The following is a 15579-nucleotide window of genomic DNA, read 5'->3' as shown; positions in this document are numbered from 1 at the left end:
CTCAGTTTTGTAGAAAAGCAATAAGTGTCCCAACATTTTCATCCCGAAAAGGGGCGGGAGCTCTGTGTCACATGATGTATTCCAAGAAAAGGGTTTTACAGGTAAGCTGTATTAAAAAAATCCTATTTTCTTGTTTATACATCATGGGACACAGAGTCATTGATAATTACATAGTGGGATGTCCCAAAGCAATGCTTAAATTGAGAGGAGGAAGACACAGATCAGGAACATAGACCGCCATTGAGCCAGAGGATCTATACTGCTGCCTGCAGTACACTCCGCCCGAAGGCGGCATCCTCATGCCCTCTCACATCTACCTGGTAGAATTTAGTGAATGTATGGATCGAAGACCAAGTAGCAGCCTTGCAGATCTGAGCCATGGAGGCCTGGTGATGCACTGCCCATGAAGCACCCACTGCTCTAGTCGAGTGCGCTTTCACCTGAAAAGGAGGGATCTTCTTTTCCAAAGCATAGGCCTGAATAATAACTTGTCGAATCCAACTAGCAATAGTGGATTTCGACGCTGCCTTAGACTCTGGCGAAAAAACTGAGGTACTCTCCATATGGGAGGGGTTATATAGGGGAGGAACTCGCCTTGTAATTAGGGTTGCCAGTGTCCAATCACCTGTGGTGACTATCTAACCCAATATATAATTATCAATGGCTCCGTGTCCCGTGATGTATAAACAAGAAATATCAGTATTCAAGAGTCAGTCCACCAACTTTAAAAAAATAGTTTTGCTTTTGGTAGATGCTGGAAAGCTAATCCCTAGTGACAAGACCTCTGATTTTGAGTTTCCCCTGTCTTTACTTAAAGTTTTTACTTTCAGCATACGATTTTTTACATTTTGTTGAATGCAACATTGGAACTGGGAACATGGGATCATAAGGATACACATAATTCTGATATAAGTGGGAGCATAGCCAGCAACTATTGAAAGGAGCTACAGATTCCACCTTTTAGTCTCTATGCAGACCGAGCTTAAAAAATTACAGCATTTTTGTACATAGTTTAGGCAAGTTTAGGAGAGTTTCTGGCTTTTTCTGCTAGAAAGCTCCAATCAAAAACGTAAAAATTTTTTTTTTTTATCCTGCCTCTAAACGCAGAGCCTCTAATCGTCCCAATGTACATGGACACATAGGAGAACATTGAGCTGCTTCTACAAGCAAAACAAAAGCCAGTGTGCATAACTGAAATGGTAGTTTTTGGTGAAATGGGCATCTTTCGGCAATGAAAGAGCATATGTCCATCAAGTTCCAAGTATCTCTGAATGGCTCCTGAAATGTGTGACATTGTCTCTTGAAAAACGTGTAGAGATGCATTTTTAAATACTTTTTTAAAATCTACCCCCCACTCCCTCTCTAACATACTAGTGCTTTAAGTTAGTGTTCACTTAAGTGCTTACTTTTCTAAAGGTCTGTAGTAGTGACATCAGAGCCATCGAGAATAAGCTTCACAGGTTCTGATATATTCAGGACCTTTAAGGGTGACCCCCATTCTGGTTAATACATTAATAAGTAAATCAATGGTGAGAAATATATTAAAGTAATTAAGTAAAAAAACAAACAAAAATCACAAAACTTTTCAACCACATGACACAAAGTAAAAAAAAAAAAAAGTCATAAAAAAAAGGTTTCACCATTTAAAAACATTTGGAAGTGTGATGGTGAAACTATTGCCATAGCAGCTCTATTTTGCGGTCAAGAACAGGCTTCTTCCTTGACACACTAGTGACCACTGAAGCTCAGAGGTGACAATGGTACCCTATTATACTACATGTTTCCTCTGGCTTGATTAACCATGATTTGTATGTAAAACAATTTTTTTTGTCTTTGGAAGAATTTCCAGTATTTTGCTACTGTTAAAAGAAATTTCCAAGAAAAACTACATATCCCTATATGTAGTAGCATTGGAAGGTTCTTCTACCAAAAGCTCCCTGGTGTTCTTGGTAGGAAGCTACAACTGCATATTGAAAGTGAGTCTGAACTCAAAAAGTAAACATTTTTCTATGTTATAGGAAACATATAAAAATGTTTATTGTGCCTTGAAAAATTCATCCTATGTGTTATATTCCTCCTATTCCTTTGCCTTGCGCTTAATAGCTACATATCTGCAATGTGATATCATTAAATGCACTGGCCCAGATTCTCAACCGAGATACGACGGCGTATCTCCAGATACGCCGTCGTATCTCTGCGTTGAGCCGTCGTATCTATGCGACTGATTCTTAGAATCAGTTACGCATAGATATCCATTAGATCCGACAGGCGTAAGTCTCTTATGCCGTCGGATCTAAACTGCATTTTTTTTTACCGCTAGGTGTTGCTTCCGTCGAATTACGCGTCGAGTATGCAAATTAGCTAGATGCGCGAATTCCCGAACGTACGCGCGGCCGACGCAGCAAAGTTACAACGTTTACGTTAGGCTTTTCCTGGCGTATAGTTGCCCCTGCTATATGAGGCGCAGCCAATGTTAAGTATGGCCGTCGTTCCCACGTCGAAATTTGAAAAATGACGTACTTTGCGTAACTCGTCCGTGAATGGGGCTGGACGTAATTTACGTCCACGTCAAAACCAATACGTCCTTGTGGCGTATTAGGAGCAAATCCACACTGGGAGATTTCCACGGACGGCACATGCACCGTTCGTGAAAAACGTCAATCACGTTGGGTCACAGTAGTTTAACATAAAACACGCCACCCCCTTCCATATTTGAATTAGGCGGGCTTACGCCGGCCGATTTACGCTACGCCGCCGCAACTTACGGAGCAAGTGCTTTGAGAATACAGCACTTGCCCGTGTAAGTTGCGGCGGCGTAACATAAATCAGATACGTTACGCCGCCGGAAAGATACGCCAGTCTACGAGAATCTGGCCCACTGTAGCTGCAATTGCTAGTCTAGTGAGATTTGGAGAAAGATTTCCTGAAATCACGACTGTACTACTTAGTTCTCCTTGCTGGAGAGGAGTCTGTACCTGGGGATCTGCAGTGCATGGGTCTTCCTGATTCTGCTTAATCTGTTTTGTGGATTTGTGTTCAACTCTACTGCTGTTGCTTTTTGATTATCCCCCCAAGAGATCCCCAGTCACTGGGAAGGGGGGGGGGGTGTTAGCAGCTGTGACATGAGTAAGCAAAGTTCTCTACCAAGATGGCCATCTCTACACACAGTGCAGAGTAATGTATGAAAAGTCAGTAAGGCTTCATTTAGATGCGCAATTGGGGGTCAGTAGAATGTGCAGTTGAGCTGTCTTTTTGCCACCTGCTAACCGTCCCCCTCAAAAAGCAATAGGCAGCGGATGGGGGTATTTACATGCTGTGGTCATGATGCTTTACACCCATGGCAAAGTTTACCCGACATGCAAATTCTACTCACTCAAGCAAATTGGGAAGCGCCACAAACACTCTGCAACAGCATGCAATGCATGTGGTGTGTCAGCAAAATGGGGGTTTAAAGCAGGCGTCACATTGCCACCTGTCAGTGGCCTCCGAAGTGCTATCCAAATGTGGATCGGGCTTCAGCAGAAAGAGAGATTAGGACACACATCTAAATCTACCCTAATGGAGAAAAGAACAGCTGAATGGTGATCATAGGCAATTCCAATGACTACTCATTAGCCATTCTGCTTGCCCTTGTTTTAGGATACAACTACTTTACTGGTTAGGCTTCGGTTGACTAAGAAATATAAGCAAGGGGAGCTTTGAGAGAATGAGAGCCCTCCATTGGCGTGCATAGAAGGGCTTCAATCAAATTTTCTTGAAAAGCAAACAACGTCAATTTGAAAGCAGCATGAAAGTGACAGCAATTTTATGAATTGCTTTTGGAAGTTCTATCGTTTTGATAATATTTTCTTAGTGAAAACACCAGTGATATATAGATAAAATACCAGTGCTAATTTAAGTCTTATTTTAGGAAAAATATGATTTCAGGTTACCTGTGAAACAACTATGAAATATACGGTAAAACTGAATTTTAAGATATGTCAGTAGCATCAACTAAAGAGCCACAATCTCCAACTATTTTTATAGCAGCACATTTGATCAACGGTAGATTGTAGGTCTATAAAAGCCCAGACCTTGCCTGTTCAGGATGATGGTGTAATTATCGCCTTCAAAAGATAGAAAAATAAGAAAAGTATATATGCCAATAAATCTGGAAAATAATCTTGTGTTTTAGTCTAGCAAGATATAAATAGAAGGTAAAGTAAGGTTTATGTTTGTTTCAATAGGTAATTAGATCCAAGTATATATTGAACAGCGCGCTATGATCGGAGTTCTGTCCCGATCCATGATAGCTCTAATTTATAACTGCAAATTATTTCCGTGTGGCCTAACAGTATGGGGGGCATGGAAACACACACCACAAAGACTCTTTTTCTCAAAGCATTTTGCAGTCAGCATCTTGCAAAGAGATGAATATAGACATAATTTTGGAAAAGAGTAGGGAATGGCTAAGACGCCTGTCAAGTTTATTCTCTTCTGGTTATGTCCCATCGGGGAGAGTCCCCTTCACTCCTGGTGCCAGAGATCTCTCCAAAGTAATGGGATATCCTCAGGGCTTTTTTTTCTCAAACAATAGGTGCTGGAACTCAACCACGGCCCCCCAAAACCCCTCCACCCACACACACCCTCCAAATCACATCAAATAGTGGGTGTTTACAAGTGATTGAGGTAAACATGCCCCCCCCCCCCAGGGTCTGAGCCAGAGGTGGTGGAACTGAGTTCCACCAAGTTCCTCCTGGAAAAAAAGCCCTGGATATCCTTCTTTTAGACAGCTGTCTACCCATTGGAAGATTTACCCACACCACCTATACCTGTGACAATGTAAAAATTTTTGGATTTAGCATTACTTTCTGTACCAAGGATACTGGTCACCAGGACCAACAGTGAGGCCTCGTACACACGACCAGTTTCCTCGGCAGAATTCAGCTTCCGACCGAGTTTCTGGCTGAATTCTGCCGAGGAAACTGGTCGTGTGTACACTTTCGGCCGAGGAAGCCGACGAGGAGCTCGACGAGGAAATAGAGAACATGTTCTCTATTTCCTCGTTGTTCTATGGGAGCTCTCGTCCCGCCGAGATCCTCGGCGGCTTCAGTGCTGAACTGGCCGAGGAACTCGATGTGTTTGGCACGTCGAGTTCCTCGGCCGTGTGTACGAGGCCTGAGGGTAAATTTCCCTTTGTTGTGACAGAGACAGCAGTAGAAACTGGGTGGATCCCAACATTGTCAGGATCTCTGCAGAGCCTGGACTGGCTCTGTGATGTCAGCCACCAGCGGGCTGAAGCCCGCTGGTGGCTGAATCTGGATCACAGGAGTGCACAGCTAAGTGCACCCCTGTGACCCACAGGAGAAGTAGGGCCAACAGAGCTTTGACCCTAGTTCTTCTTTATGTTTGGGTTTACATGCACTGTAAACCAATCATTATTTTGTAGTGTTATTATAAAGGTAAACACACTGAGAAGCTGGGTTTTGAATTACAGTTGCATTACATGAACTTTCTGATGAATTTGCAGCAGGTCACTGTAGTGTTAACGTAGAGAGGCAAGGTGTCACCAACACATTAAATTATGTAGAGAAATAAGGAGATGTATTGTCACAAGCTTACAGTGCCTATTTTTGCACCATTTGGCATGTCAGTGATGCCTTGCCACTCTAGTCTACCATAAAATGGCACCATTCCTTGTTTTGTCATTACAGCACCCACCACCATGAAGTTTAAAGCTGTGAAAAGTGCGCTGAATCTCACTGTAGTGATAATCTCTACTAGCTTAGCTTGCCCCAAACACTTCTGAATACCACATGTTCCTTTTCAGATGTGTTTCTACAACTGTGGCATTGTGTAACGTAACCATGGTCATAGTTGCAATTAATGATCTTAAGAGTGACGCAAAAGCACAAAGTAGAAATAGTGCAAATACAATGCATAAATACAGTACAAACGGCAATATGCACATACCATAATTTACAGTCCTTTAAGAACACAGAGGGCTCTTATTATTTTGCTACGGGCCCCTTTATTTGCAGTTATATCCTTGTCCGAATCAACGCTTTATTCAGTAGTTCTTTCTTCTTCCGCACTCTGTCATGCATGGATTCTGCCTCGGCCTAGGGCTGTGTTCGGATGAATGGCAAAGTCATGAATTTTTACAAGAACTAATGAACTCGCAGCTCAGGGCCTTGAATTGTGTAGAAAACTCCAGGAATCTGGAATACATTAATCTTCTATACCTCCGCATAGCCACTGGAATATATCCTCACGCTGCGCCGTCTCTTCTTATTGCTTTCTCATAGGTGACATTTTTAAATGTACTGATAGTGTCTTTGTACAATGGGTTTGTATCCTGGAAAGAAAACAATTCGACTGGTTACAATGCTGTGTTGGCACTGACACTGAATTATAATATATTGCTAAAAGGGTCATCACACAGTATGGTGTTCAGTACTGGAGAAGAACAGCCTTCTTCAATAAATAGTGTAAGGGGAAAAGGGCTGACTTTAGTCCATTGCTTTGACCATTTGGGGTTCATTTACTAAAACTGGAGAGTGCAAAATCTGGTGCAGCTCTGCATGGAAACCAATTAGCTTCTAACTTCAGCTTGTTCAATTAAGCTTTGACAATTAAACCTGGCAGCTGATTGGTTTCGATGCAGAGCTGCTCCAGATTTTGTACTCTCCAGATCTAGTAAATCAATCCATGTGTGTCATGTAATACACATATTTAAAAGGATTTTAAAGGCAGAAGGTTTTTTATCTTAAAGCGGAGGTTCACACAAAAAGTGAACCTCCGCTTTTTGGATCCCCCCCCCCTCCGGTGTCACATTTGGCACCTTTTAGGGGGGAGGGGGGTGCAGATACCTGTATAAAACAGGTATTTGCACCACTTCCAGGTTCTGACTCCCGTGGGAGTCCCGCCTCTTCACGTCACCCCCCGCTGTCTTCTGGGAAACACTGTTCCCAGGAGAGAGGGGACCAGTGACATCATGCAGCGATACTCGCGCATGAGCAGTAGGGAATCGGGAAGTGAAGCCGCAAGGCTTCACTTCCTGATTCCCTCACCAAGGATGGCGGCGGAAGCAGCCGAGGACCGAGCGATTGCTCAGCCTCGTCTGCTGACATTGCGAGTGCGCTGGACAGGTAAGTGTCCATTTTTTAAAAGTCAGCATCTGCAGTATTTGTAGCTGCTGGCGTTTTAAAAAAAAATCAGGTGGACCTCCGCTTTAATGTATTTTATGCATTAAGATAAAAAGTCTTCTGTGTGCAGAAGCCCCCCTCAGCTCCCCCTAATACTTACTCGAGGTCCCTCTCTGTCCAGCAATGTCCACAAGTGTCTGAGCCATCCGAGATTCTCCCTCCTGATTGGCTGAGACAAAGCAGCGGCGTAATTGGCTGCCACTGCTGCCAATCAAAGTCAGCTAGGCAATCAGGGGAGAGAGGGGTCGGGGCTCCATGTCTGGATGGACACAGGAAGCTGTGACTCGGCTTGGGTGACCCCATAGCAAGGTGCGTGCTGTGGGGGCATTCAACAGGAGGGAGGGATAGGGGGCACAGAAGAGGGACCCGAAAAAAATGAGGATCCGCTGCAAATTCACTGCAACAGAGCAGGTAGGCAAATTAACCAGTAGTAGTTATATCAAAGCAAGTATGCCCAACATTCCTATAGAATAGATTGTCGTACCACAAACTCCTGTAGAGATGATCAAGAAGTAAGCCTATCTACAGGGATTGCGGGATTTCTGGGATGCCTGGCTATTCACCATGGAAATTTTGTCTGTCTGTCTAAGAATTTCCCTGTACAAGTTAACTGTGAAGCCCTGTACACATGGGCCAGAATCTCGTCAGGAAAAAAAAAAACGAGAATCTCTTGCCGCCCGAGTGTACAGACACTCCATTCAAAAGAGCCGCTATTCTTTTGAATGGAACAAACGTGGTGACGTCATCGACGTTATTTCGAGCATGCATGGGTTTCCACGGCGACAGGTAAGTATACACACTCTCGGGTTTCTCGGCAGGAAAACACTGCAGAGAATCTCACGGCGAGAAAATAGAGAACATGTTCACTATTTTTCTCGTCTAGATTCTGGGCAGTTTTCTTGAAAGCCTCGTACACACGCTCGGTTTACTCGGCAAGAAAGCTCTGCCAGCAGTTTTCTTGCTAGTTCTCGCCGAGTAAACCGAGCGTGTGTACGAGGCTTTAGTTGTAGCCGTTTTCAATGCTCCTTCTGGACTGCAGCATTATGGATTTTAGAACTTGAATCTCAAGTTTTAGGCAAAAATAACAGTCTGGCCCCTTTCATACATGCGGCCCGTTTGTCTGTTTTTCATCCATCTGTTGACGGATGAAAACAGACATCAATGCATCTCGATGGAAAAATGGATGTAACCGGATCCATTTACATCAGTTTATATCCACATCCATCAACATCTGTTTTTTTTACAATTAAAACATCTGTTTTTTTTACAATTAAAACATCTGTTTTTTTTAACGGATCAAATCCCTATTCTTGTTCCGTTCAATGGTCCGCATGTGTAAAGAGGGGCATTCATTGTTATAAAAAAAAAAGTGATTTTGTAGCAAAATTATAATTTTCTCTATCAGTGAAAGTTCACCAATACAGAAACCCTCAATTTCACTCACTGAGCATTTGGGGATTTTTTTTTTTGATCGTCATACTGATTTTTTTTTGACCATCACGCAACTTTTTTTTTTACCATCACCCTAATTTGTTTATTTTTGACCATCACACTAGTGTACTGTGATCTGTAGATATAATAATTATTGGTTCCTCTGTGTTAAGCGCCCCACACACGGTCGGACTTTTGCCCAACCAACTTCAAAATCCGGCACTTTTCGTATTTGTCCGACCGTGTGTACGTTCCATCGGACCAACTTTTTTGGCTTTCATCGGACAAAAAGTTGGGTCTGCGAACGGACCAACTTTCTGGCAACAAAAGACTTTCGGACAAAGTACAAATGTGCATTCTCAGAACCAATGTTAAACTCAACCAACAATAGCAGAAGTTAACCAAAGGGTGGCGGTAAAGAGCAAGTAAAACCATGTGATGTTGGGAAAGTGTTAGAAAAGTTTGCAGAAAAGTCCGAGCGTGTGTATGCTATGGGTGTGACCGGACAAATCAATTAAGACAAAAATCCAAGGGAAATTTTGTTGGATGTCCGAACCTTTAGAAAGGTTAAAGACTGGCCTAGCGGCAAATCCAGCTGGAGTGATGTGTGTTCATTACATTTGCTGAGTTAGCTATACACATACCTGTGGCCATTTTGCCTTCAACCTCTCTGCTTCAAATTTGGCAACTTCCTTCCGATCATGAAAGGATACCAGCAGCTTCCATATACACAACACCACAAAGCCAATTAACACAATGGCGATAGAGACACCCGTTAGGATCATGGGAATATTTGGAGGTTCAGGGCAATCTAGAGTTTGAAATTAGAATGCAAAAAAAATGTAACATTAGAAAACACCCTGAAAATCTCAGATTGTGTACCTTATGACAAATAAAATATTTGGTCTTGTGTAAAAAAAAAAACGTAGGACGAAAATACCAAAGTGTCAACAGTTTAAATTGTGTACTTGAAAATACATATTTGTGTATGTATGTGTATTATATACATATATATAAAACATAAATCACATCTACAATGACCTACAATACCTAGTGAGTTGCACACTATTAATATTAGCAGGTCTACAAGCACTAGCTTAAGGTCTAAGCCACTGGCAACAAAAGTGAGTACACCCCTAAGTTAAAATGTCTAAATTGGGCCTAAAGTGTCAATATTTTGTGTGGCCACCATTTTTTTCCAGCACTGCCCTAACCCTCTTGGGCATGGAGTTCACCAGAGCTTCACAGGTTGCCACTGGAGTTCTCTTCCACTCTTCCAAAGTGACATCACAGAGCTGGTGGATGTTAGAGACCTTGCGCTCCTCCACCTTCCGTTTGTGGATGCTCCACAGATGCTCAATAGGAATTAGGTCTGGAGACACGCTTGGCCAGTCCATCACCTTTACCCTCAGCTTCTTTAGCAAAGGAGTGGTCATCTTGGAGGTGTGTTTGGGGTCATTATCATGTTGGAATACTGTCCTGCGGTCCAGTCTCCCAAGGTAGGATATCATGCTCTGGTTCTGTATGTCACAGTACATGTTGGCATTCATGGTTCCCTCAATGAGCTGTAGCTCCCTAGTATTGGCAGCACTCATGCAGCCCAAGACCGTGACACTCCCACCACCATGCTTGACTGTAGACAAGACACACTTGTCTTTGTACTTCACAGCTGGTTGCCGCCACACCATCTTTATACCATCTGAACCAGATACCTTTGTTTCATCAGACCACAGGACATGGTTCCAGTAATCTATGTCCTTAGTCTGCCTGTCTTCAGCAAACTGTTTGCCGGCTTTCTTGTGCATCATCTTTAGAAGAGGCTTCCTTCTGGAACGAAGCAGGGTGCGGCGTATGGTCTGAGCACTGACAGGCTGACCCCCCACCCCTTCTAACTCTGCAGCAATTCTGGCAGCACTCATACATCTATTCCCCAAAGACACTGGGGTGGATTCAGTAAGCAATTGCGTCTGCGTATCCATAGTTACGCAGCACAATTGCTTAGCTGCGCCGGCGTAACGACTTTTCTGTATTCAGAAAGCTGGTTACGCCGACTGCAGCCTAAGATATGACTGGCATAAGGCTCTTATGCCGTCGTATCGTAGGCTGCATTCTTACGATGGCCGCTAGGTGGCGTTCCCGTAGTGGTCAGCGTAGAGTATGCAAATTGCATACTCACGCCGATTCACAACCGTACGCACGCCCTGCGTACGCATTTTACGTCGTTTGCGTTCGTCGGGTTCCGCGTAAGGCTGCTCCTGCTATTAGCAGGGGCAGCCAATGCCAAGTATACCCGTCGTTCCCGCGTTGCGATGTTTGAAAATTACGTTGTTTGCGTAAGTGAATCGTGAATGGCGCTGGACGCCATTTACGTTCACGTTAAAGCAAATGACGTCCTTGCGACGTCATTTGCCGCAATGCACGTCGGGAAAGTTTCCCGACGGAGCATGCGCACTACGTTCGGCGCGGGAACGCGCCTAATTTAAATGATCCACGCCCCCTAAGGGATCATTTAAATTACGCGCGCTTACGCCAGCCATTTTTACGGAGCGCCCACGCAAATTACGAAGCTACTGCTTCGTGAATGAAGCGTAGCGCAGGTAATTTACGGAGGCGCAGCGTTAAAACGCTACGCTGCGCTTCCGTAAGAGTGCGCAGCCCTACCTGAATCTAGGCCAATCTCTGGATACGATGCTGAGCACGTGCACTCAACCTCTTTGGTGGACCACGGTGAGGCCTGTTCTGAGTGGAATCTGTCCAGTTAAACCGCTGTATGGTCTTGGCCACTGTGCTGTAGCTCAGTTTTAGAGTCTTTGCAATCTTCTTATAGACTAGGCCATCTTTTTGTAGAGCAATGATTATTTTTTCAGATCCTCTGAGAATTCTTTGCCATGAGGTGCCATGTTGAACTTCCAATGACCAGTATGAGAGAGTGAGAGCGATAAAAACAAATTTAACACACCTGCTCCATGTTCACACCTGATACCTGATAACACTAACAAGTCTCCTGACACCGGGGAGGGAAAATGATTTGGACATTTTCACTTAGGGGTGTACTCACTTTTGTTGCCAGTGGTTTAGACGTTAATGGCTGTGTGTTGAGTTGTTTTGAGGGGACAGCAAATTTACACTGTTATACAAGCTGTACACTCATTACTTTACATTGTAGCAAAGTATAATTTCTGCAGTGTTGTTACATGAAAAGATTATAAAATATTTACAAAAATGTGAGGGGTGTACTTGCCTTTGTGAGATACTGTATATATACGAAAGAAAGAAAGAAAGAAAGAAAGAAAGAAAGAAAGAAAGAAAGAAAGAAAGAAAGAAAGAAAGAAAGAAAGTGGTGGTACATGCCCTCAGAAGGCAACTCACGGATACCATGGGTATTTTATATATTTAAACAGCTGATATTGTGTGTACAGCCAAAAGTACCCTTTTGGTTTTGGATCAATAAGGGAAGGACTAGAACCCCTGCCTGGTTATTACTACTATTCCATGCTCTATTCAAGAGATTTTTCATAACTTATGGATATAGTGACCATTTCGCTGGAGAGGGAAAACATAATGTTAAGCAACCTTCCTTACAAAAAATAAAAAAAATAAAAAAGGTTTTAGATGGACATACACTTTAAAGCTGAAAGTACGACTAAAGGCAAAACTTTTTTTTTAGTTTTGGATAGAGTGGAGAGGGATTAGAACACCTGTCAGTTTTTGTTGCCGCCTGTCTCCTTTAGGGAGATTTGCCTTCTATTTGTCCTGTTTACCATTATCATTGAAAGTAAGAGAAAACCCCAATTTTTGGGTTGTCCACAGAAAAGTAATAGAGGGGAAATATTCCAATGGGGACACTAGTTCTAGTGACATAAGAATCCCCAAGGACTTCCCCTAACTACTTCAGGGGAATTTACCCCCTTCCAGACCGGACCATTTTTTGTGATACAGCACTGCATCGCTTTAACGGACAATTGTGCAGTCGTGCAACGTTGTACCCAAACAAAATTGACGTCCTTTTCCCCCCACAAATAGAGCTTTTTTTTGGTGGTATTTGATCACCTCTGCGGTTTTTATTTTTTGAGCTATAAACAAAAAAAAAAGTGACAATTTTATGGGAAAGATTTATGGCATTTATATATATATATATATATATATATATATATATATATATATATATATATATATATATATTTATATTTAATAGTAATGGTGGTGATCTGCAATTTTTAGTGGTACTGCAACATTGCGGCAAACAGATCAAACACTTTTGACACATTTCTGGGACCATTGACATTTATACAGCAATCAGTGCTATAAATATACACTGATTACTGTGTAGATGTCACTGTCAGGAAAAAGGTTAACACTAGGGGGCAATAAAGGGGTTAAATGTGTTCCCTCATGAGTGATTCTAATTGTATGGGGATGTGACTGACTGGGGGAGGAGAGATATCGTTGTTCCTACTTGGTAGGTTGGTAGGAACACACGATCTGTCTATTGTCCCCAGACAGAACAGGGATTTTCGTGTTTTCATACACAAATCCTAGCTCTTGCTCTCGTGCCCACAATCGCGGGTCGCCGGCAGCGATCATGCCCGCCGCCCCCTCGCGGCCGGCATGTCTTCTATAGCTCTTAAAGGGAACGACGTACCTATACAGCGGTTTGCGCAGTGGTGCCAATGTGGCTCGTTTGCCCAAATTGCAGTCATTGTTCGTCAGCTCATACACAGCAATTTGTGGGCACATTAATAAAAATTGAAAAACGGAATGGAAACCCCGCTTTAAGTAGTTCATTTGTAGGGATTTCCTCTCACTTCCTGTTTGGCTATGGGACATGAAATTAAGGGAAATCTCTGCAATGGGAAACAGATGGCGGAAAAAAAAATCTGACGGGTTATAAGCCTCCCCATTCCAACCAAAATGAAGAAAAAAGCTTTGCATAATGAGGACTAAATAATAGCTTGCGGTCTATTCTGCAACCACTAGATGTCACTGTGAGCCAAGCGCTGCTTTACAGACATATTGCAGACCTGAGGATATTAAACAGCTGTTATCAGACAAAACAAGGTATTGAGATTTATATTCGGAGACAAATCCTCTTTCATGTAGCAAACGAGATAAACATCTGAATGGCTTTATTGTGGCTCTAATAATGTTTGGCATAAACTACTATTGATGAAAGATGAACAAAACTGACAGCTTTCATTCCAAAACATAGTTGAAAATCAAAAGATTACAATGTATATGTTCTTTTTTTTTTTTTTCTTTTTGGGTATAATGCGCTTTATATGAATACTTATAGCAAAAGCCCCAAAAGGTCTACAGACCTCAAGTTTACAGAGGCATTCTCTGAAATCTCAGCAAAATTGCAGCCACTAAATTGAGGTAAAATCGTGGCAAAATAGCACAAATTTCAAGTTGCGGCAGTGTGAAATGGGCCTTAATTTACTACAAATGAAGAGTATGAAATCTGGCGCAGCTGTGCATGGTAGCCAATCAGCTTATAACTTCAGCTTGTTCAATTATGCGGCGTACACACGATCGGACCGTGGATTTTTTTCCGACGGATGTTGGCTCAAACTTGTCTTGCATACACACAAATGTTGTTACATTCCTAACGTCAAGAGTGCGGAGACGTACAACACGTAAGACGAGCTGAGAAAGCCGTATGACCAGTGGCGGTTCGTCCATAGAGGGCGATGGAGCGCCGCCCCCCTCTGGCTCTCACCGCCACTGAGTCTAATAACATAGATTCATGCATTGCACGAATCTCTGTTATTATCGCCGCTGCCAATGTTCTATTCAGATGGTCGGCGCTCATGTCCGGCCATCTGAATAACGGCAGCTGGTTGGCTGTACGGAAGTGCCTATCAGAGCCAACGGCTCTGATAGGCTTTTCCGAGTACAGCCCTCGGGTCCCGGAAGCTTATACAAGGAACGCACTAGGGATGCGCTCCTTGGATAAGATTGACAGGCGTCTCAGCCAATCAGGTTGGCTGATTCTGGCTACTGGTAACCTGATTGGCTGAGACGCCTGTCAGTCATCGAGGGCGGTAGAAGACATCGAGGGACGCGGATGGCTGACTCCAGTAAAGGTGAGTGCCGGGCAGGGGGGGGGGGAAGGGGCACTTTACAGGGCACAGCGGCGACATCAATGGGCACAGTGGCGACAATAGCCACAGTGGGGACAATGGGCACAGTGGGGACAATTAAAGGGCACAGCGGCGACAATTAAAGGGCACAGCGGCGACAATTAAAGGGCACAGTGGTGACAATTAAAGGGCACAGTGGCTGTGTTTGATGGCATGGCACAGTGGCTGCGTTTGATGGCATGGCACAGTGGTGACAATTGATGGCACAGTGGCTGCGTTTGATGGCATGGCAGAGTGGCTGCGTTTAATGGCATGGCACAGTGGTGCGAATTGATGGCACAGTGGCTGCGTTTGATGGCATGGCATAGTGGTGACAATTGATGGCACAGTGGCTGCGTTTGATGGCATGGCACAGTGGTGACAATTAATGGCACAGTGGCTGCGTTTGATGGCATGGCACAGTGGTGACAATTGATGGCACAGTGGCTGCATTTGATGGGCACAGTGAGGCTGCAATTTTTTTTTCCGTTTGCGCCCCCTCAAAAATTTTGAGTACCAGCCGCAACTGCGTATGATGAGCCAAGAAAAATGAAGTTCAATAGCTAATGCGGCTCTTCTGCTTGATTCCGAGCATGCGTTGAATTTTGTGCGTCGGAATTGTGTACACACGATCTGAATTTCCGACAACAAAACTTGTTGTCGGAAAATTTGAGAACCAGCTCTCAAATTTTTGTTGTCGGAAATTCCAACAGCAAATGCAGATGGAACCTACACACGGTCGGAATTTCCGACAACAATCTCCCATCGAACATTTGTTGTTGGAAATTCCGATCGTGTGTACGCGGCATTAAGCTTTGACAAAAAAAAAAAAAAAATTG

General features: G+C 43.4%; 1 protein-coding gene across 1 annotated transcript in view; it reads right to left on the bottom strand.

The window, feature by feature from the left end:
- Positions 1-5143: 5143 nt before the first annotated feature.
- ITGB6 (integrin subunit beta 6) overlaps positions 5144-15579 on the bottom strand; it is a 118936-nt gene continuing 108500 nt past the window's right edge. The window contains exons 14-15 of the mRNA XM_040357889.1: positions 9263-9429; positions 5144-6337 (exon numbers count right to left, since the gene is read on the bottom strand). Coding sequence (XP_040213823.1) covers positions 6251-6337; positions 9263-9429 — 254 coding nt within the window. The 3' untranslated portion in view covers positions 5144-6250. The remainder of the gene's footprint in view (positions 6338-9262; positions 9430-15579) is intronic.

This window comes from Rana temporaria, chromosome 6 (assembly GCF_905171775.1).
Source record: "Rana temporaria chromosome 6, aRanTem1.1, whole genome shotgun sequence".
Lineage (NCBI taxonomy): Eukaryota > Metazoa > Chordata > Amphibia > Anura > Ranidae > Rana > Rana temporaria.
The sequence above is the reverse complement of the archived record's forward strand: the minus strand, read 5'-3'. Positions and strand labels throughout refer to the sequence as shown.